Source organism: Bos indicus x Bos taurus, chromosome 14 (assembly GCF_003369695.1).
Source record: "Bos indicus x Bos taurus breed Angus x Brahman F1 hybrid chromosome 14, Bos_hybrid_MaternalHap_v2.0, whole genome shotgun sequence".
NCBI classification, from domain to species: domain Eukaryota; kingdom Metazoa; phylum Chordata; class Mammalia; order Artiodactyla; family Bovidae; genus Bos; species Bos indicus x Bos taurus.
Window position 1 is genome coordinate 21,490,137 of NC_040089.1, and position 21,628 is coordinate 21,511,764.

At 44.8% G+C, this 21,628-nt stretch overlaps 1 protein-coding gene across 3 annotated transcripts in view; it reads right to left on the reverse strand.

Annotated features, from left to right (window-relative positions):
• The window catches only part of ST18 (ST18, C2H2C-type zinc finger), an 88,895-nt gene that overhangs the window by 19,417 nt on the left and 47,850 nt on the right, over positions 1 to 21,628 (reverse strand). For all 3 annotated transcript variants that reach the window (XM_027560968.1, XM_027560967.1, XM_027560969.1), the window contains exons 9-11: positions 18,823 to 19,010; positions 16,117 to 16,328; positions 6,708 to 6,953 (exon numbers count right to left, since the gene is read on the reverse strand). In XM_027560968.1, coding sequence (XP_027416769.1) covers positions 6,708 to 6,953; positions 16,117 to 16,328; positions 18,823 to 19,010 — 646 coding nt within the window. The remainder of the gene's footprint in view (positions 1 to 6,707; positions 6,954 to 16,116; positions 16,329 to 18,822; positions 19,011 to 21,628) is intronic.

Below are 21,628 nucleotides of genomic sequence, written 5' to 3' on the forward strand. Positions count from 1 at the left end.
ATTAATTCTTGCAGAATATATGGTATTTAACTTAGCAAAGTAAAATGTGTTGCTGTTTCAACAGAATAATTTTATTGGATATGACCTTTTAAATATTTTGTAACTTCCTTAAAAAATTATGGAATCTTGGATATGCAATCGCATTATGAAATAATTGTCTCTCCCTTCCTCCTTTTTTTTTTTCTTTTGGCTCAGCATTCTACCTCTAGAAACTTGCAGAGAGCATATGTATTAAAATACAGGTGACCCTCATTATAAGAATGTTTAATTTTGTTACTGAAGCATTGTATATCATATAAACTCCTAAATTGCATACCGTAAAAAATATGTCAACATCATTTGTCAGATTTTTTTTTCAAAATTTATAGCATCCTTTTGAAAATAATAATTTATATTGGAGATACATAAGAGAAAATGTGGCATACATATATGTGTGTTTAGAGATTGCATGGGTGCGATGAAATTCCTTTAATGTACAATAGGAGTTTATATTGATTTTAGTAAAAAGCAGAACATAATGAGAGCATGAATAACAGATAATAGCATCTGGCACTTTTAACATCTGAAGTCTTTGGAGAACTGACAGTTGAACAAAACTGACAGCTCTAGTTATTTCTCAGCACTTTCCTTTCGAGATAGTTTGAGTTTTTTCCAGATTCAGGATTTTTTTTTTAGGGGGCATCTGGACAGGCTATTTCACTGAGAGAGACAGACAATATTTTCTGAAAATTACCACCAAAATTAAGCAACTGTTGTGCATATGAACAAGATAACAATGAATTAGAAATAATCACCCAGTTTCTGGTCATGAGTATAGGCGTGAGTGTTGTGTGGGGTGGGGGGTGTGGGAGGTATGGGGGGGTGTGGGGGTATAGGGGGTGTGTGGTGTGAGGGTGTGTGGAGTGTGTGGAGTGTGTGGGGTGTAGGGTTGTGGGGTGTGTGGAGTGTGTGGGGTGTAGGGGTGTGGGGTGTGCGGAGTGTGTAGGGTATGGGGTGTGGGAGTGTATGGAGTGTGGGGTGTGAGGGGGTGTGGAGTAATGGGGGTGTGGGGTGTGTGGAGGGTGTGTTCAGTGTGTGGGGTGTGGGTGTGGGGTGTGAGGGGGTATGTGGGGTACACGGCTGTGTGGGTGTGGGGTATGAGGTTGTGTGGAGTGTGTGGGATGTAGGTGTGTGGGGTGTGTGGGGTGTAGGGGTGTGGGGTGTGTGGAGTGTGTGGGATATGTGGAGTATGGGGTGTGGGGGTGTATGGGGGTGTGAGGGGGTATGTGGGGTACACGGCTGTGTGGGTGTGGGGTATGAGGGTGTGTGCAGTGTGTGGGATGTAGGTGTGTGGGGTGTGTGGGGTGTAGGGGTGTGGGGTGTGTGGAGGGTGTGTGGAGTGTGTGGGGTGTGGGTGTGGGGTGTGTGGGGGTATGTGGGGTACACGGCTGTGTGGGTGTGGGGTATGAGGTTGTGTGGAGTGTGTGGGATGTAGGTGTGTGGGGTGTGTGGGGTGTAGGGGTGTGGGGTGTGTGGAGTGTGTGGGATATGTGGAGTATGGGGTGTGGGGGTGTATGGGGGTGTGAGGGGGTATGTGGGGTATGGGGCTGTGTGGGTGTGGGATGTGAGGGTGTGTGAGGGGGTGTGGAGTGTTTGGGCTGTGGTTTTTGGTGTGTGGAGTGTGTGGGGTGTGAGTGTGGGGTGTGTGGAGGGTGTATGGAGTGTATGGGGTGTGGGGTATGAGGGTATGTGGGGTATGGGGTGTAAGGGGGTGTGGGGGTGTATGGGGTGTGGGGTGCAGGGTGTAGGGGTGTGAGGGGGTATGTGGGGTATGGGACTGTGTGGGTGTAGGGTGTGAGGGTGTGTGAGGGGGTGTGGAGTGTGTGGGCTGTGGTTTTTGGTGTGTGGAGTGTGTGGGGTGTGGGTGTGGGGTATGTGGAGGGTGTATGGAGTGTATGGGGTGTGGGGTATGAGGGTATGTGGGGTATGGGGTGTAAGGGGGGTGTGGGGTGTGAGGGTGTATGGGGTGTGAGGGTGTGTGGGGTGTGGGGGTATGAGGGGTATGGGGTTGTGTGGGTGTGGGGTGTGAGGGTGTGTGAGAGGGTGTGGAGTGTGTGGGCTGTGGCTGTAGGTGTGTGTGGAGTGTGTATGGGGTGTGGGGTGTAGGGTTGTGTGGGCTGTGTGGGGGCATGTGGGGTCTGGGGCTGTGTGGGTGTGGGGTGTGAGGGTGTGTGAGGGGGTGTGGAGTGTGTGGGCTGTGGCTGTAGGTGTGTGTGGAGTGTGTACGGGGTGTGGAGTGTAGGGTTGTGTGGGCTGTGTGGGGGCATGTGGGGTCTGGGGCTGTATGGGTGTGGGGTGTGAGGGTGTGTGAGGGGGTGTGGAGTGTGTGGGCTGTGGCTGTAGGTATGTGTGGAGTGTGTACGGGGTGTGGGGTGTAGGGTTGTGTGGGCTGTGTTGGGGGCATGTGGGGTCTGGGGCTGTGTGGGTGTGGGGTGTGAGGGTGTGTGGAGAATGTGAAGTATGTGGAGTTGAGAGCAGCCCAGGTTCACAGAGCACCCTGGGACCCTGAGCAGCATCTCGGCAGAGCTCCCGGGAAGCACAGCCAGGACCATCCGTCCCTGGTTTGCATGGTCACTGGCCATGTTCTGCACCCGGGCTCAGAACTCTGGTCCTGCCATCCTGAGATGGCACCTGGTCCTGCCACCCAGGCCCATTACTTAATTTCTATATGACCAAAGAACAGCAAGTTCACTCCACCTGGCTTCAATTTCCTTCTCTAGAAACTTTGGTAATAATCCTGCTCTTCAGATTAGTCAGGAGAATCAGACACTGTGGAGAAAGAGCCATCATCCTTATTCCGACTCAGTGTGGCCACCCTCTGAGGGGTGTTGCGTTGCGTTGTACCTTCGCAATGAGGACATTGACTACCATCGATTTCTACAAAATAATAACTATTGAGCATCACATTTCTCTTTCTGGGTCAGAACAGAATGTGAAAAATACTCTTTCTTTCACACATGTAAATCACCTTGGCATGGACTCAGGAACAAAGAGCAGGGGTAAGGAACTGTCCCAGGGCTTACGGGGATTCAGAAGCACTTTTGTGTGTGTCCCGCAGGGATAGCGCCCAGCAGTGAACCACCCATGCTCAGACCCTGACAATAGGCACTGAGCTTAAAAACTACCTTGTCAACTCAAACCTAGCGCAAGCTCTAGGACTCCAGGAACTCAGGATCTCCAAAGCCGTCTTTGTTCTTGTTATAACATCGAACTTCCAGTAGCTTGTCAATCCCAGATATCAGATGTGTGCTGTGTGCTAAGTCACTTCAGTCATGTCTGACTCTTTGCGACCCCAGGGACTGTAGCTGGCCAGGCTCCTCTGTCCATGAGATTCTACAGGCAAGAATACTGGAGTGGGTTGCATTTCCTTCTCCAGGGGATCGTCCCAACCCAGGGATCGCACCCATGTCTCTTATGTCTCCTGCACTGGCAGGTGGGTTCTTTGCCACTAGCTCCACCTGGGAAGCCCAGATGTCAGATACTTAGGTTGCAAGTTGTAGCAGTGAGCCTGCACTAGCAGACCTGAAGGAAGTAAGCCGCTCTGAAAAGAGCAGACGTCTAATCGAAATGATCCATCTTCCCCATGACTGCACTGGGATGTCAGCTCCATCAGCATTAGATAGGAATGGACCCCAGCTGAATCCACAAAGCTGCCCAGATGACTCCTCACATGTTTCTAAGGAGAGAATATTTGTTATGAGACTTTACTTTCTGCTAAGTGTTAAGAAGTACACATAGCCAAGGAGGTCCCCAAGGGACCTACTCAACCCCTAAGTGGCAGGAGTGCCCAGAATATAAGGAGTACCCTGCAGACATTGCTACAGACATTATGGTGGTGGTTTACAGCTAAGTCATGTCCAACTCTTGCAACCCCATAGGCTATAGCCTGCCAGGCTCCTCTGTCCATTCCCAGGGATTTTCCAGACAACAATACTGGAGAGGGTCACCATTTCCTCCTCCAAGAGATCTTCCTGACCCAGGGATCAAACCCACATTTCTTGCATCTCTTGTGTTGGCAGGCAGGTTTTTTACCACTGAGCCATCAGAACCTGTGTCAAACGACACAAAGACCCTGAAAGGGAGCAAGAACACACTTTGCTTTGTTACTGGTGGGGACTTGACCGGATGTCTGACCCTGTGCAAGCAGAAAGAAGACTTGGGGTGAACAGTGACCATGGCTGGTATACAGTGGGGTTGCAAGGATGAGGAAGAGAAAGTCCAAGCCCCCAGCACATGGCACCAAGCCTCTCCAACGTGGGGGGTTTCATCCCAGTGGACTCGCCTAAGAATAAGGATGCACTAACGGTCACTCTGTAAGGGACCATCCTCCGTGCCACACATTTTTGACTGGACCTCCAGGTCTCATAGCTGGGATTCAGTTCAGTTCAGTTCAGTCACTCAGTCGTGTCCGACTCTTTGCGACCCCATGAATCGCAGCATGCCAGGCCTCCCTGTCCATCACCAACTCCTGGAGTTCACTCAGACTCACGGCCATCGAGTCAGTGATGCCATCCAGCCATCTCATCCTCTGTCGTCCCCTTCTCCTCCTGCCCCCAAGGATTAGGTGCCCTCATTTGGGAGTGGTTTAGGCAGGAGACTGATTGGCAATAGAGGGAGTCTTCTGGACTGGGGGTGTCCCTGACTCAGAAGAATCACCATCCTTGCTCTCATCTGGGCTGTGCTTCCAAAGGATCCACCCCCACCACCTCATCTCCACCTCGGACCCTGGTATGGAGTGATGGCAAGTGTGAATGTAGGCACATTTCTGGATTATACGGCAATGACAAAAACAAGGTGTAACCTTGGGGACTTTGCACAAGCTGACTAGGGAATGCAGAGGAGGACAGAGACACATGTTCACCAATTCTCAATCACCACCTGAGGCAAACCAGCTTCTTACACTTTGCAGGGTCTGTTTTACATTAAAGTTGGATGTGTGTGATTTAAGAAAATTTTTCTAAAGTAGTGTTATGATAGATTAACTCAAACCATCCCTAAATACTTGGGTGAACTTTTAAAAGCCAAAGAAAGGACAGTGACTAAGCCCCACATGGCATAATCTAACTGGAACCTGCTGCTGTAGGAGACCCCTGCCCTCCTGGGAAGGTGTGGCTGGTGGTGACGGAGACGCAGAGCTGCCTTGGGTCCTGGAGGCTCCTCCAGGCCACTCCCCCTCCAGCTATTCTGCACGCCTGCTTGACTGCTCACTCATCCAGGAGCTTGGCTACAGTTTGGTTCTCCTACCAGATGGGTGTCCTACGTCCTCGGGGCCAGTCTTACTGGACATGGGGATGCCAATGAAAGTGTGTGTGGGGGGAGGGTGGAAGGGAAGGACAGAAGGGGAACAGAAAACACCCCAATTTTTTGATCACTGCCATTGACACTGACTCATGCCCAGAGATGTTAAGGAAGATGCTCAAGTCACACAGGGAACTATACTCAGTATTATGTAATAATCTGTAAGGGAAAAGAATCTGGAAAAGAATACACACGCACATACACATATATATGCAGAGTGAGTAGTGTTAGTCACTCAGTCGTGTCCGACTCTTTGTGACCCCATGGACTGTAACCCGCCAGGCTCCTCTGTCCATGGGATTTCCCAAGCAAGAATACTGGAGTGGGTTGCCATTTCCTCCTCCAGGGAATTTTCCTGACCCAGGGATCGAACCCCAGTCTCCTGCATTGCAGGTAGATTCTTTACCATCTGAGCCACCAGGGAAGCCCATATATATGTATATATGTGTGTATGTATATGTATCTGAAGCACTGTGCTGTACTCTTGAAACTTATATGATATTGTAAACCAACTATACTTCAATAAAAAATAAAGTATATGTTAAAATCAAATTAGCCTCCCTCCAAAGTCTCTGAGCTTCACATATCTGAAAAAAGGGGGGTGATGCTTACTTCCAAATGTCTACTTCAGTTCTTCAAACGTGTCAGCTGGCAAGCACCAAGCACTTCCCTAGGACAGACAGCCTTGCAGGAAGGCTGGGGTCACATGTGCAGTGACCCAGAGTCTAACCAGTGGAGGGTGTAGCCGTGAACTCTTTGGAATGACACTGAGTCGGGGCTCATCAGACCCACCCCAGGGGGCTCCAGCCATGAGAGGAAGCTGATGTCTTCCTGCACAACATCTGACTTCTGGGGTGATTCCACCTCCAGGGATAACCCAGCTCACAGCTCTGGGGTTGCCACAGCTTGGACACCCGATGGCCAGGATCAGTCCCTGGACTACAGCTCTGCATGGAGGGATGCCCACACCATCCCTCCATGAAACCACGGAAGGGAATTTGACAAGAAGCATCCCTGTACAGATTTGCTCTCCTGTTCCAGCCTCTGGTGCAGAGACACATGGGCTCACGGCTCACAGGCTGCCGTGTCCCAGGATAGATGACACCACCTCTCAGTGCATACAACTCAACCCTTAACGGTGATATGACAGACTCTAATGACATCTCGTTTTAGGCAAGGGATGGGAAATGTTGAATTCATTTGTAAATATCTCCTGAAATTTAAAATCATCGCTTTACCAAAATCAAAAACCAGCTACAGAATTACGTGTTATCTAAATAGGATGGTGAGAAATGTGCAGGAGGAATAAGTGGACCACACTATCCGATCACGCTCTGTCTCCAACTTATTGATTGACACTGGAACAGTACCTCTTTCTCCTCCTCCGTCTTCCCGTGGGCTTTGCTATAGTTGATGGGCGTGTCCCAGCCTTCGTGGTCACACAGGGCCTGGTAGAAGGCAGCGTTGACCAGAAGGCTGCTGGTTTTGAACGGGGAAGAGGAAGCAGTTGGAACAGAAGGGTTAGTGGAAGTTAGGGGTGCAACTTTGTCCAGGATTCGAGCTTTTTTCATGCTTAAGTCCAATGTGCCATTCTCATCCACTTCTATCTCGGCCCCCTGTGTATAACAGGAAACAAAAAAAAAAACCATGTAAGCAGTTTGCAGTGGTAGCCTGGCCATGTGGGGCTTTTAAGGGATCACTTTAAATGCAAGCTTTTATGGAAGTATATCTGATTTTAAATCTCGCTTTCTGATTCGCTTTGGTTAATGTTCAATTCTTAGGCAGACTTCTCAGAGCAGCCCCATTAGGGAGTTTCGTGTTTCTGGGTTTAAGCAATGTAAGCCTAAATATAAGTAAGATGGTCCAAATACTAAATGTACTGGCTAAACATATTTTATCTTTTTTTTAAGTTTAGCTTTAAATCTTCCTTTCTAGTTTGCAGAATTATCACTCCCAATTCATCCTTTAAAGCATTAACACTGGAGTTAATAAAGAGACACACTATCCCCCTCCCAACATGAAAAACATGCAGAAAATAACCAGCTGGGAGAGAATTTTTATTGGGAAATATTAGAACCATATTAGATTACTGTGACAGTGACATTTTACCCTGAGTGACTTGAACCAGAAAAGCTTGGTTAACTCATGGGGGGTGGGCTGGGGGAGGTGGGCAGTGCACGCCTAGTTCCCCCTCGGGGATGTGAGGTGGCAGCTGGCAGCATGACCAGGGTGGGGGTAGGAGGCTAAGCTCTACACTGAAAACTCCAGAATAAAGGTGATTATTTTCCAGATACTCAGTATGAGACTTTAATTCTGCCTCACGACATTTCTCCTCGGGAGACCTTGGCTGAGCTTCGTTTTGTTTTTAAGGTTCAAGTGCCAACAAGGTCCCCATGCATCCTGGCCCTTCTGCAAGTCACGTGCCCGAGGATGGTGTGCACGGTCCTGAATCGTGAACGCTGCCAGACAGTAACTCCCAGGACTCTCGGAGAGTGAGCTTTTTACCCTCCTAAGTGGGTCAAAGGAATACCTTCCCGGGGTTCTCATTGCCGTCCGTCAATTCACAATTAACTTCTAGACAATGTCTCTCCTCTGTTTCTTTTGTCTGGAAAAGCAGGAGACTTCCCTGAATATGTTCCTAAGATCCCTAACACCTACTTCCCAGAGGTTTATTTTAACCCCCCAGTTACACTCTGCCCTTATCCCCTCCCCAACGTTCCCACTGAGATGAGGTCCACTGTACTGTTGCTGAATTAAAAAATAAAAGCATCTCTTCTGTCTGCTTGTTTTACCTGCAAAGTTTTTGTTCTCAATCTCTCAGGTAAAGATGCTTTACGATATCTATGGGAGGTAAATACACTTCTAATGTATTTGTACTAAGATGCTTTCGTCCTGTCTTTCTGTCCTTTTTAGTAAATAGTTTAATCTCCTGTGATAGTTTTAAGCCCTGAATTTCACAGTAGAGCTTATCCAGGATAATAACTTAGTAACCACCACATCTTATGCCATCTGTATAATATCAAATACATTTTTATACCAGCATTAATAAACCTTAGTTACAAAAATCCAAGATATTAACCATATCTGTGCTGCACACTCTCTCCACAGTACAGTGCAGTCTGCCACAAGCACATCAAAACAACTTTTGGCTTCAATGCTGATATGTAACTATAGCAATGAAACAGAGCTATAGCAATCAAGTTTAATGGCCAATGTAAAGCAAAATGCTAAATATTGTAGTTGCTGACATTTTTTTCATAAAAAAATAAAAAAAACTTGGGTTAAGACTGCACAACCAACATTCACATAAAATTCCAGACCTCTGTGACAGATGGCTTAGGAAAAGGGAGCCACGTGACTGGGCTGCAGCATTTTATAGTGCAAAACCCATAAATAGTGCAGATTCGAGCTTGCTGAAAAAAAAAATACCAACTATTCCAAGACAACACTAATATATATTTTAGTTTCTACAGGAAACTAAAAAAAAAAAAAAACTTCCAATGAGTAAATGAGAAAAAAAAAACAGAGATTCTCAGAGTTGTGGTTCTACATGTTGAGTAATCATAGGTTGATCGAAAAAAAAAATCATTCCTAATGTTTGAAAGAGGTGGTTTTCTGTGCCCCGCGCCCCAGCCGGCTGCTCTGAGCACCTGACCGTGCTGGGGAAGGGGAGGGGGTAGCAGGCGGCCATGCGGGTACAGATGGGCTTTAAGTGAGCTCACAGATGCACTCGACAATTACACACAGCACCAGAGAAGGGCCCCTTTCTGCCCATGGATGGGTGGATCACACGTTTACTGCATGGATTTCATTCAGAGCAGTATCAATAGACATCATTTCTCTCTGTGCTTGAAATTCCACATAGCAGGGCAATGAGGAGGGGGTGGTGGTGGTGGGAGAGGCCATAGGAGGGGGAGAGGACAGCCCTACCCAGACAGAGATCCCCAGCCTGACTCCTAAGATGCTCATTTCTCAAAGGGCTTAGATCTTATTTGAATTTTAAACTTCTTGAGCCTGGTCTAACACTGCTCATATACTCTCCAACTTCGGAGCAACATCAGTGACCATGTAATTCAGCCACTTCTTAGTTAGAGATATTCCCTGTGAGGTGCTGATTTTCAAAAGGATTGAGAAAGCACATAACATTTTCAAGCCAGTATATTTAGGGCAAAAGAAAATGGAGAAATCTAGTGTCGCTGCCTTCAAGAAGCTTATTTGATGCATATAGGACATTTTTAGTGAAATTGACTACAAATTATTATTTTACTTTATGTAATGTATATATAAATTATACAATTATAAATTATTATTCAGCTGAAAGTTGAGGTGATTATCTATTATAAGCCTTATCTGTACTATAAAATCAGTAGTGACTCAGATGTCTGCCAAAAGAGGGACAATATTACACTGTACTTATTAACTGGCACATTATGTGATCAGTAAAATGATAATTTCAAGGACTTTGTTTCAACAGGGAAAAGACTTATGTCACTGAAAGCAGGAGACAACCTGGAATTTTGATTACACTTACAACTAGGGAAAATGGGAAGAAAATCGTTTTTTAAAGAAGAACAAAAGGGAATCACATAAATTCTTGCAAGGATAGGCTAAGGGCTCTTTTCCTCAAATATTTCCCAGGAAAATGATAATACTATATTGTTTCAAAAATAAAAAAATTATCTTACATTCAAAGATGGTGACAAAGTAAATAAAAAAACAAAACTGTAATTTTACTTTAAATGTTCTGATTATGAAAAGCATTAACTTCCAAGGTGTTGGTAGAATAAGATAGCCTTGTTTTCCTTATTTGGCATATTCTCCGTTGTTAATAAGGAGAGGTTGAACCACCTCCTCGTTTTGTGACAGCGCTAAGACAAGTGCAAGAGGAGGGGGTCTGCAGACGGGTTTCTGCTCCATCTCGCTACTAAGGCTCTTCTGTTCCTGATTCAGGGGGCGGAAACATCTTCTTCATATTGGAAGTCCTCTGAAACATGTTTTCAAAGTAGGCAGGGTACTGAATACAGTTCACTGTGCTATACAGAAAGTCCTTGTTAACGATACCCTGCCTACTTTGAAAATATGTTTCAGAGGACAAGTGTGTATATGTTAACCCCAAGTTATTTATAGCACAGGGCACTCTACTCAATAATCTGTAATGACCTATATGGGAAAAGAACCTGAAAAAGAAAGGATATATGTGTATGTACAACTGAATCAGTTTGCTGTATACCATGAACTAATACCACACTGTAAATCAACTATAATATAAAATAAAAATTAAATTAAAAATCGAATTAATATAAAAAAATAAAATCCTCTTGCTTATCCTCAAAAAAGGGTAACCAGGTACTAACAATAAACAAACTGGGAATTCCCTAAGGTCCAGTGGTTAAGACTCTGTGCTTCTTCTACGGGGGGTATGGGTTTGGTCCCTTGTCAGGGAACTAAGATCACACATACCTCAAAAAATTAAATGAATAAATGAATAAAATAAATGAACTGAAAACATCTTATTCTTACTAAATAGCAATTGAATATTAATATTAATGCTATTAAGAGTATGACTCGTGAGATATACTAATAGAAATCCTGTGATGGAATTCAGAAGAGAAGTAAGTGACTGAGAGAAGGTATAAAATTAAAGTGTTATTTAGTCTCTCAGTCATGTCTGAATCTCTATAATCTCATGGACTGCAGCTCACCAGGTGCCTCTGCCCATGGGATTGTCCAGGCAAGAATACTGAGTGGGTTGCCATTCCCTCCTCCAGGAGATCTTCCTGACCCAGGGATTGAACCCAGGTCTCCTGCATTGCAGGCAGATCCTTTACCACCTGAGCCACCAGGGAAGCTAAATTTACAATCTTTTCCCCTAAATCTTTGTCTGACACTTAATGTCATAGTGAAAACTCTTGGTAGACCAGTAGTTTGTACACCAGGGAATGATAAATCCATCAAGGAGATCAAAAGTTAGGCAAGAATTCAAGTTTTATCTCCAACAGTTGTAGCTGTGCCATTTAGGAGCAATTATTTAATATTTCTGCACTACTTTCTTCACCTGCAAAATGAGATGCCATTCAAGTATTCCTGGACTTCCCTGGTGGCTCAGACAGTAAAGAATCCACCTGCAATGCAGGAGACCTGGGTTTGATCCTTGGGTTGGGAAGATCCCTTGGAGAAGGGCATGGCAACCCACTCCAGTATTCTTGCCTGGAGAATTCCATGGACAGAGGAGCCTGGCAGTCTACAATCCATGGGGTCGCACAGAGTCAGACATGACTGAGTGACTAAGCACACGGTACATTATGTGCAGAGGGCTCATTTATAGTGCCTGACACATAGTAGGTATTCAGTAAACAACACAATTGATAATAATCATAATTTGATTGGGTTTTTGGACTCTAAGAGATCTCCCTATGCCGTTCTACATGGAAGCAAAGAGGTGGTTTCCCCACACACAGCACTGGTTCTCTGAGATCCTGACTACAGTCCCTCAGAGCAGTTCACTCACGTTGTGCGCAGCATCTGACTTCACATTAAAGTTACTGAAAAAGGCTGATTTTGGATTCTAACCATCCTCAGAGCCGCCGGGCTATTTCTGAGAGAAGGCAGCAGGAGTGGAGATGTGATAGCGTGTTGTTTCTCGGCCTTGTTCAAGCACAAAACAGACTTTGAACTTTAAACATTTCAAGCAAGTGTCAATTTTTTGTTTTCTTTTAAGGCACACTGTGCATATGCCACTTTGTCTAAACAGGTGGGGAAAACACCAAAACAAACAACAGAACACTTGGCAAGCGGCAGGGATTGGGATAAAGATAGACTGTGTGCCTGTTCCTACCTCTGCTGACGAGGGAGGAGGAGGAGGAGGAAGGTGGGGAGGAAGGAGGATGGCGTGGACCCCGAAAACCCCCGCTGCTCACTCCTCCTGCTGCCTGGTTGTCCTCAGCCCTGTGCTTATCTCAGGAGCACCATCTCCAGACTCAAGGGGGAATGTCTGAAGCTGTGGTCCACCTATGTTTTGCAAACTCACAGGAATTCCACATGGAAATGAAGCACAGGCTACAAATCTCAGGACCAAGGACAGTTCCAGTATCACACTATGGCTCATGCTTCAAACAAGTGGCTGTAACCACAATGATCTCCACTTGGTATTGCTATTACTAATTTTTCTCTGACTTGATTTCTCAAAGAGATACTTAAAACACCCACAGGTGATTTAGGCAGTGTGGACATGCTGTGTAAGTGCTGGATTGGATTTTAACAGGAGCTGTTCTTTCTAAGATCTACTTTTAGGATGTAGTGAATGTGAGCTCAGGCAGCGACTGAGAGCGTTTGCCCTGGCACCTCCACCCAGGGCTGGGCGGTGAAGGAGGCGTGTGGGGTAGGCAGACACTCAGGCTGAGAAACTCGGAAAGGAGAACACTTCAGAATGTTCATAACGTTCTTCATTGTTTTTGGAAGAGGTTCTCTTGCCTCCCTGAGGTTTGCCTCTGCTGTCTTATCTTACACATGAGTAGGGATTTTGCATATCACGAATTCAGTTATCCTGCCAAACTTGGGGTGAGTTATGACTTTGCACATAGCTTGAAAGAACTTGTATTAGCCCTGATGAGTGGGTATGAAGCCAGTCTCAAGGTCAGTGTCCTTTGGCTTGATTTTAACAAAGTCATGCCCACATGCAAGATTCGTAACTTGTTCTCCTCTTGGGCTCTTTAAACAACTTCCAAGAAGCTCACTGGGGGAAGGAAAGGACCAGACGGAGGCAGAAGAAAATAAATCCTTTGTCAAAGTTCTGGTCAAATTCCCTATAGAATCACCCACACCTCCCCTGGACCTCAGGAAAGGCCCCTCTGAAGACCTTGCTCTCCTCCTGCAGTGACAACGTTTTTCGTCCTTCTTTAACCGTAAGATCCTTGAAGACAGGGTCTCTGAGGGACTCTACTCTGTTGGGCAGCCCAGCACCTCCGGACTCTCCAGTTGGGACAGTTGAATCCTCCTGCCAGAATCTCTCTAGTCCATCAACAGTGCTTCTATGCTCAGCTCCAGAAGTTGAGAATGGGGGAAAGCCATGTATTTCTATATCCTGTTTTCCGAACTAGGAACTCAAGAGGTCTCTGAATTCTAATCAGCAAAAACAAACACACCAAACACCCACCATGAAGGAAGCCCCGCATCCTGGTGGAGAGAGAATCAGGCTAGTATTCAGTGCGGAGCGAGACTGTTTACACTTAATCCTACGTGAAACAAAGGGCACGGAGCAGAGGGCATTGTGGACAACAGAAACGGCAGGCACAGGGCACTGCTGCATTGGAGCCCATATTTCAGGGTTAATTACTTTGGCTTTTTCTCTCTCTCTCTCTTTTTTTTTTTTTGCTACAATAATTACTTTTTGTGGTTTCAGGGATGTATGAGATTCTCTTTTAAGGTCAGAAAATAGAATCCAACCAGGATAGAACTCTGCAAATCGTTACAGTCGTGTGCAAATGCAGGCGTGGAGGAGGGTGACACAAGGTGACGGTGCAGGGGGCCACACTGATCCTGTTTACCACCCACGATGTCCAGCGAGAAACGTTCATGGGAAAAAGGTTTTGAAAACTGCCAGCATCACAGGTTCTCTAAAAAACCGACTGCCGCACTTTCTGGCCCTTCAACTCTTATGGTCTCATCCGTGGCGGGGCTCCTGCAGTTAAGGTGTGGTTGACAGTTTTGGGGCTCAGACATTTGGGGGGTTCCTGTCATCTCTGTTGGATTCACTGCTTGACTTCAGCAATTGATAGAATGTGGAGAATACAAAGGTAAAAGGTGAAGGAACCAAACTGTACCTATCCACATAGAGCCTTCACCCTACAACCACTCACTTAAGCAAAGTTAAGTAGCGTTAACCATTATAACGCTGGCGCTTTTATTATGTGTGCATGTGTGCTCAGTTGCTATAGTCGTGTCTGACTCTTTAAGACCCCATGGACTGTAGCCCACCAGGCTCCTCTGTCCATGGGATTCTACAGGCAAGATTACTGGAGTGGGTTGCTATGCCCTCCTCCAGGAGAGCTTCCTGACCTAGGGATCAAACCAATGTCTCATGCACTACAGGTGGATTTTTTACTGCTGAGTCACCAGGAAAGCCCCTTTTTTCTTACAGGACAGCCTAAACTGACAATAAAGCAAATAAGAAGGAAGACAGTTTAGTATCACTCCAATGAGCTGCACATTAGAATACCCCTTTAAAAAGGAGAAATGTATTCAGGTTTTTAAAATTTAAGAATTTAAGAATAACCAAAGTTACATTCTAAAGGACCCAAAATCATTCATTTATGTAAATAATCTCTGACTGTGATTTCTGGGGAAATTGGAGTTTTCTTTATATTTTTGAGGCAATGTGTTTTTCTTTGTTTAAGGAACTCATTTGTTTAAAACGGTTTTTGAGTGGTTTTTGGCCACCAACTCTTCCTGGGGTTTACTTGGCTCAGACCTGTCCAGAAGCTAATTCTGATTCTTCTGTCAAATGCGCCATGCCACTGTGCGCCCTGCTCTCCTGAAGGCCTGGCATGCACACAGGTGAGCAGCTGACTGCACCGGGATGGGCTGAGCTTAAAGGGAAAGGGGAGCGAATGCCTGTGCTCACTGAGTTTGCGTTAGAGTTTAACCGGGGCATCTTCCACCCAGAGCAAGGGGAACTCTCTTCTCTAATCACCACTTCTTTGGTGGCTCAGACGATAAAGAATCTGCCTGCAATGCGGGAGACCCAGGTTTGATCCCTAGGTCTGGAAGATTCCCTGGAGAAAGGAATGGCTACCCACTCCAGTATCTTGCCTGAAGAATCCCATGGACAGAGGAGTCTGGCAGGTTACAGTCCATGGGGTTGCAAAGAGTTGGACACAACTGAGTGACTAACACTTTCACTTTTCTCCAAACCAGCCTGGGCATGCTCTGTCAGCTAGCTTCTCCCAGCTAGGTAGGAAAACAATTTCTTTTAACAGCTTTCCATGTAGACAGAAGTTGCGGGCTCTAGCTGCCTGCAGCCAGTTCTGGCACCCCATCTGATGGTCACTGTTACTCTGAAACATCATGACTCCCTCCTCAAAAGCCAACACACAAAGGATCTTTGGTTTTTATTTTCATCAAGACATCCTAAACACAGATGTCTACTTCTCCTTGTTAGTTGGAGAGGAGAGGTTATTAGAGAAAGGTGATTAATTTTGTGAGCTCCAGAAAGATGGGGATCTTCAGAAACTTCCTAGAATTTGGTTCTGGATTTGAATTTGGGCCCTGAGCTCTCAAGAGCCCTTGATCCTTCTCTTGTTGACTTAATGGACCCAGGTTTTATGATGTCCTTTGAGAAAAACGACAGCATCTCAGACCGTTTTATGCTCTATGATGATTCCACACACAGTAATGAGATGTCATGAATTTTGCCATGTTTTACAAGTGGCGGTTTCATTAAATACATCTTACCATCTTTGATTCTCAGACAGCGAACAGTCTCTGCTGTTCAGACAGATTCTAGTGCTGTCTGTGTTCATGCCGCTGTGGCCAAGACCCCAACACAAAAAGAGGTTTAGAATCCACTGGGCTCCCCAGCCAGTCTCCACACCCCCCACCCAGCTTCCTTGCACAACCTGCAAATGAGCCATGGTCTCCCTGCTCCTTGAATCCATCAGGCTCACCCCTTCCCAAAGACAAAGGGGGCCAGGCCACGGAGGTGGTGAGCATGGCCAGGATTGCGGAGGCAGCCTATCCTCACGGCGAGCCGCTGGCCCCCCTCCGGGCTCTTGGCCTGCCTACCTTGGCGTGCAGACCCTGCTGTCTGTTGGCGAGGATGTCGGCGGCTTCCCGGCAGCGGGTGGACAGGTTCAGGATGGCCGCAGCTGCTGCGATGTGGGTGTCTTCACTGCGCTGGCCGGAGCCGTAGGAGCTGGCACGGCCTGGGCTCTGTGTGTGGGCGCCTGCACTCGGCAGCCGGGGGGGAAATTTCCCTGGACTGGAAAAATGCTTCGCTGTTGAAGAGAGATTTGATTAGCAATTGCACAAACATGGATTTACTCATTAAATAGACTTGTTTGAAAGACAGAACTTCTTGCATGAAAATACGTGAAGAATACACAGAAACACAATCCATTCTCTCTGTGTACCTTAAATGAATGTTATTCAGATTGGTTTTCACTGGAGTTCATATATCAAACAAGGTGACTGCGGAGAAGGAAGGCCTATTCTCTTAATATTTTTTGTATTTATACGTTTTATGAGAAAAACTCTAACTCAGGTTATTGGGCACGTGCTCTGGCAGCACAGGTGGTAAAAATGGTAGATTCAAGTCTACGCTAGTGAAACTTATCAGGGACTAGAGAGGCTTAAGGCCACAACACCCACAAACAGTGTAGGTACGAGAATCAGCGATCCCTGCGGAGGAAATGGACTGCTTCATATTTGTTCTCACACCAACAATTTATACTTAGATTCAGAATTGCATGCTTTGCTATTTGTTATGCGGGTTTGTTTTGTGCTTAAGTCAGTAGCAGTTTCTCTTCCTCCAACTTGGTGGACCTGAGGAGATGATGAAGCTTTTTTTTTTTTACTTCATTTTTGTGTTCAGGCGCAGGGCAGCGAGTAGGGGATGGACTGAGCCCAAGTTCTCAAGGTGAACAGAAAAGCACTGAGTTATCAAGGCTGAGTCCTCCCTTATGCTTCTGCTATGGGTACCAGGGTGTCCCTGAGAGAATTAAAGATGTTTCTCTTTACTCTGGGTGTTTGCAAACATCATTCAGGGACCGGGAGGCACATCCAAAATTTAATGTGGGCTATAAAGGCATTTGGCTGTTTTACTGAATGTAGTGTTTATTTTAAATGTTTGATCATTATTTTTCATAAAATATAGTTTAAAGCATTACCAAATGTTATTCCTGTAGTTATAAAAATGTCACTGAAAATTCTACTTTTTAAACCAGTATCCATATTATATGAATATTTAGAAGGCTCTTATTAACTAGTTTCACCTGAATTAAATATATATGTATGTGTGTCTATTTTATATATATATAAAAGAAAACTATCTGCATATAGATACAAAACACTGTGTGTGTATTTGTGTGTATAATTTTCCCCTTGAATCTAATAGGTTGTCAGTGGTTACCTATGTTGGTTATACTTTATTTTTAGTAAGAACAGGTAAAACAATCTTTTAGAGTACAATATATTCTAATTGATGAACACACTCCTCCCTAGTCTGTTTAGCCACTGTTGGGTTTTATACCGCATTCAAGTTCTTTGAAAAATTTGGTGATTCATATCACAGAAGGGAGAAACATTCTGTGTTCCTAAGAGCACCACATCTAGGTAACTATGTGTCAGATCAAAGGGAGCCCAGGGACCTGCACAACACTGTGAAAAATTCATGGTCTATGGAGGACTCCAACTGGAGGATTATTTCCCTTTGTAGAAATCATTCCTGGATTTATCCCCAGGTGAAAAATCTCACCTACTCATTAGAATATTCAAGGACTCTAAACAACCGGAGAAAACTATTAGTAAAAATATCAAGTTTTATGTGTTACAAGTGCCTTTGCATTATGACCGTCCATACAAATGTGTCATTGTTAGAGAATGAACACATTTCTGCATTAATTCTTAAATCTGTGGGTGAACATCTCCATAGCCACACTTTTTTTTTCTAGTAAAATCTTGATTTTTGAATTATGAGTTTCCTCCTAGACCTTTCACTTTTTCTCCCACCTTAAGCCTGAAAGCTTTTGCTAATGCAAGTAATACTTTAAGTAGTATTTCGCTATTTTACCTATTGCTGCTGCTGCTGCTAAGTCGCTTCAGTCGTGTCCGACTCTGTGCGACCCCATAGATGGCAGCCCACCAGGCTCCCCCGTCCCTGGGATTCTCCAGGCAAGAACACTGGAGTGGGTTGCCATTTCCTTCTCCAATGCATGAAAGTGAAAAGTTAAAGGTGAAATCGCTCAGTCGTGTCCAACTCTTAGTGATCCCATGGACTGCAGCCTACCAGGGTCCTCCATCAATAGGATTTTCCAGGCAAGAGTACTGGAGTGGGGTGCCATTGCCTTCTCTGATTTTACCTATTAGATTTTCATAATTTTAATATGAATTTAAATTACTGTATTATAATAGCTATTGCAGTTTTCAGTGTACTAAACCCAATCCTGGCTAAATGAGAATTAAATATTTTGTCAGAATTACTGTATTTAGATTCAACAATGGCACCATATTTGTAGAATAATTAAAACACAAACTATTCACCATATTCAGTGTAACATCATGTAACATCAATAGTACTGATTAACTTATAATTGTTATTCTTATTTTATTTCACTATATATTTTCTCTCCTCCCAGAAATAGTATATTACCTATTAAATATTGCTAAATATTACCAATAAATAGTATATTACCTATTTAAATGCATCCCCTCCCATAACACACACATACACAAGATACATTTTGGGGGATAAGTATTGGAATTCAAGCTTACATTCAGGAAATGGTGGTGTTTTCCGACCTGTTTGTACAAGGGGGCATTTACCAAAAACCTGGGCATCAAAACTGGCGTAATCGAAGGGTATTTTTCCAAACTTCTCTTGCTCTTTTGACACCGTGGCTCTGGGAGACGTGATGGCTTGTGATCGGAAGTTGAATTCAATTTGCTTCACCAAGCTCGTCCTGAAGAGAGAGGCACAGAGCTTGAGAGAAATAGGAGGACACTCTTAGTGAGCGTCCCAGAGTCAGAATTTAAAGCAGGTTGGATATGTCACACCCGTGGGTGCTACAGAGATACGCACTGGGGAAAAGCACTGTGGTCACAGCCAGACAGGGTGGAGGGACAAGGAGGTGCTTTGGGCCCTGGGTGGCCTAGTCGGGGGGTGTGGGGGGCAGTTGTACATGGCTTGTCTGAGTCTCTCATCAGTAACAGAGGGAGCATCATCCTCCACTCATTAATAAAGATGGTTAAGGAGCAAGTATGTGATGTCTATTTGCACTCTGATCTACTTAAAGAAAAGGGTCATGTTACCACCACCAGGGTACTGATAAGGTGCACGCATCCCACTGTTCATCAGAGTAGCCGTGAAAGTCACGGCCGTCGCTAGTGAGGAAATGTCATCATATTCTGTTTGGCAGAGCCAGCAGGACCCTGACGTCCAACAGGGTCAGTGTCCGCACCAGAGACTAGATTTCTGAACCAGGAACTTCTGAGCCTTTTTACTTTTTTCCCCCAAGTTCAGATTAAATGCTTTTGCTGTGTTAGGTAGTATTTCAATATTTTATCTATTAAATTGCCATTGCTTCAATATGAATTGAAATTACTATAATAGCTATCACATTTTTCAATAGAGTTATCTTAATCCAAGCTAAATATGACTTAAATATTCCTTTAGAATTACTGTCTGGATTAAACCAGGGCATCATGTCTGTGCAGCACCAATGTCAACTAAGGAAAACACAAATGTTGTGGTGCTGTGGTCTAAGGCTAAAGAACACAAATATACCTTTCACAATTTAGTAGTATCAAAATTTATTATTTTGCTTATTTTTCCCACCAAAACATACTTTGCTCATCAGAATGTCAAAGTTTCTGTGATATTTCTTGGATTAGGTAAAAATCTTTTGAGTGCTACATCAAAATATTTAAGTGATTAGTTGATCTTGTTATGGCATAAATAACTAGATTTATAGCCCTAATATTGCAGCAGTGTTCTAGCCTAAAATAATACATCTCTTTTAAGTAATGGGCAAAATGAAATAATGCTATTTCTGCGTTTGATAAATAACCTCCTTAGGGAACTTCCCTGGTGGTTGAGGGATTAAGAATCCAACTCCCAATACAGGGAAAACAGGTTCAACCCCTGGTTAGGGAAGATCCCACATGCCATAGAGCAACTAAGCCCTTTTACCACAACTACTAAAGCCCTCAGGCCTAGAGTCTGCGCTCTGCAACAAGAGTGAAAGAAAGTTAAAATGTTAGTCACTCAGTCATGTCTGACTCTGTGCGACCCCATGGACTGTAGCCCACCAGGCTCCTCTGTCCATAGGATTTCCCAGGCAAGAACACTGGAATGGTTTGCCATTCCCTTTTCCAGGGGATCTTCCCAACCGAGGGATGGAACATGGGTCTCCTGTATTGTAGGTAGATTCATTACCATCTGATCCACCAGAGAAGCCCCTGCAATAAGAGAAGCCACTGAAACTGGAGAGCAGCTCCTGCTTGCCACAACTAGAGAAAGCCCTGGAGGCAACAAAGACCCAGCATAGCCAAAAAAACAACTTACTAAGGGAGAAACTAGAAAATACAGTAATACTGACAAAAACTCTTGTTATAAGATTTTTAATTGATAGCTACTCAGTAATTCATCATGATCTTTGCTTGACTCATCTTTCTCACTCATGTAATTTTGATTCTTGGCAAAGTCACGCCAATTGACCCTTTAATTAAATCTACAGAAGCCAATATTAAGGGGTACCATATCTTAAAAATGTTCCTAACAACTGTTCTTCTCAGCTCAGTGTCTCAGTAACAACAATGAAGATCTGGTTATCTGTTGTAATCCTGAAATCGTTTCTTTCCTGCATGTGTGATTTTTGTGTTAACAAGTGCATCATTTCACACTGTCTGGTCCTCTGTCATTATTTAGGTGTATGTAAAGCCCTCCAAAGTGCTTGAGAATGTAGAGGACCCAGGACCAACAGGAGGTATTTTATTACAAGTTACCAGTTTGGAATGAATTTCTGTTTTAAAGAAACTATATGCATATCTGAAAGAGAAGGATGAATATACAGCATCACATATTTTGAGTGATGAGATTTATGAGATGGAAATGAAATTGTTCAGTCGTGTCTGACTCTTTGCGACCCCATCGACTGTAGCCTATCAGGCTCCTCCATCCACGGGATTTTCCAGGCAAGAGTGCCATTTCCTTCTCCAGGGGATCTTCCCGACCCAGGAATCAAACCTGGGCCTCCTGCATTACAGGCAGACGTTTTGCCGTCTGAGCCACCAGGAAAGTGGTTACGTCAACCATAAGGTGGTGCCTGCCTGACTCATGGGAGGGCTTGCATTGAGTGACACAGAACTTTGATTAATACATGCTATCATATGAAGTGAAAGTGAAAGTCACTCAGTCATGTCTGACTCTTTGTGACCCCATGGATATACAGTCCACGGCGTTCTCCAGGCCACAATACTGGAGTGGGTAGCCTTTCCCTTCTCCAGAGGATCTTCCCAACCCAGGGATCAAACCCAGGTCTTCCGAATTGCAGGTAGATTCTTTACCAGGGGAGCCCAA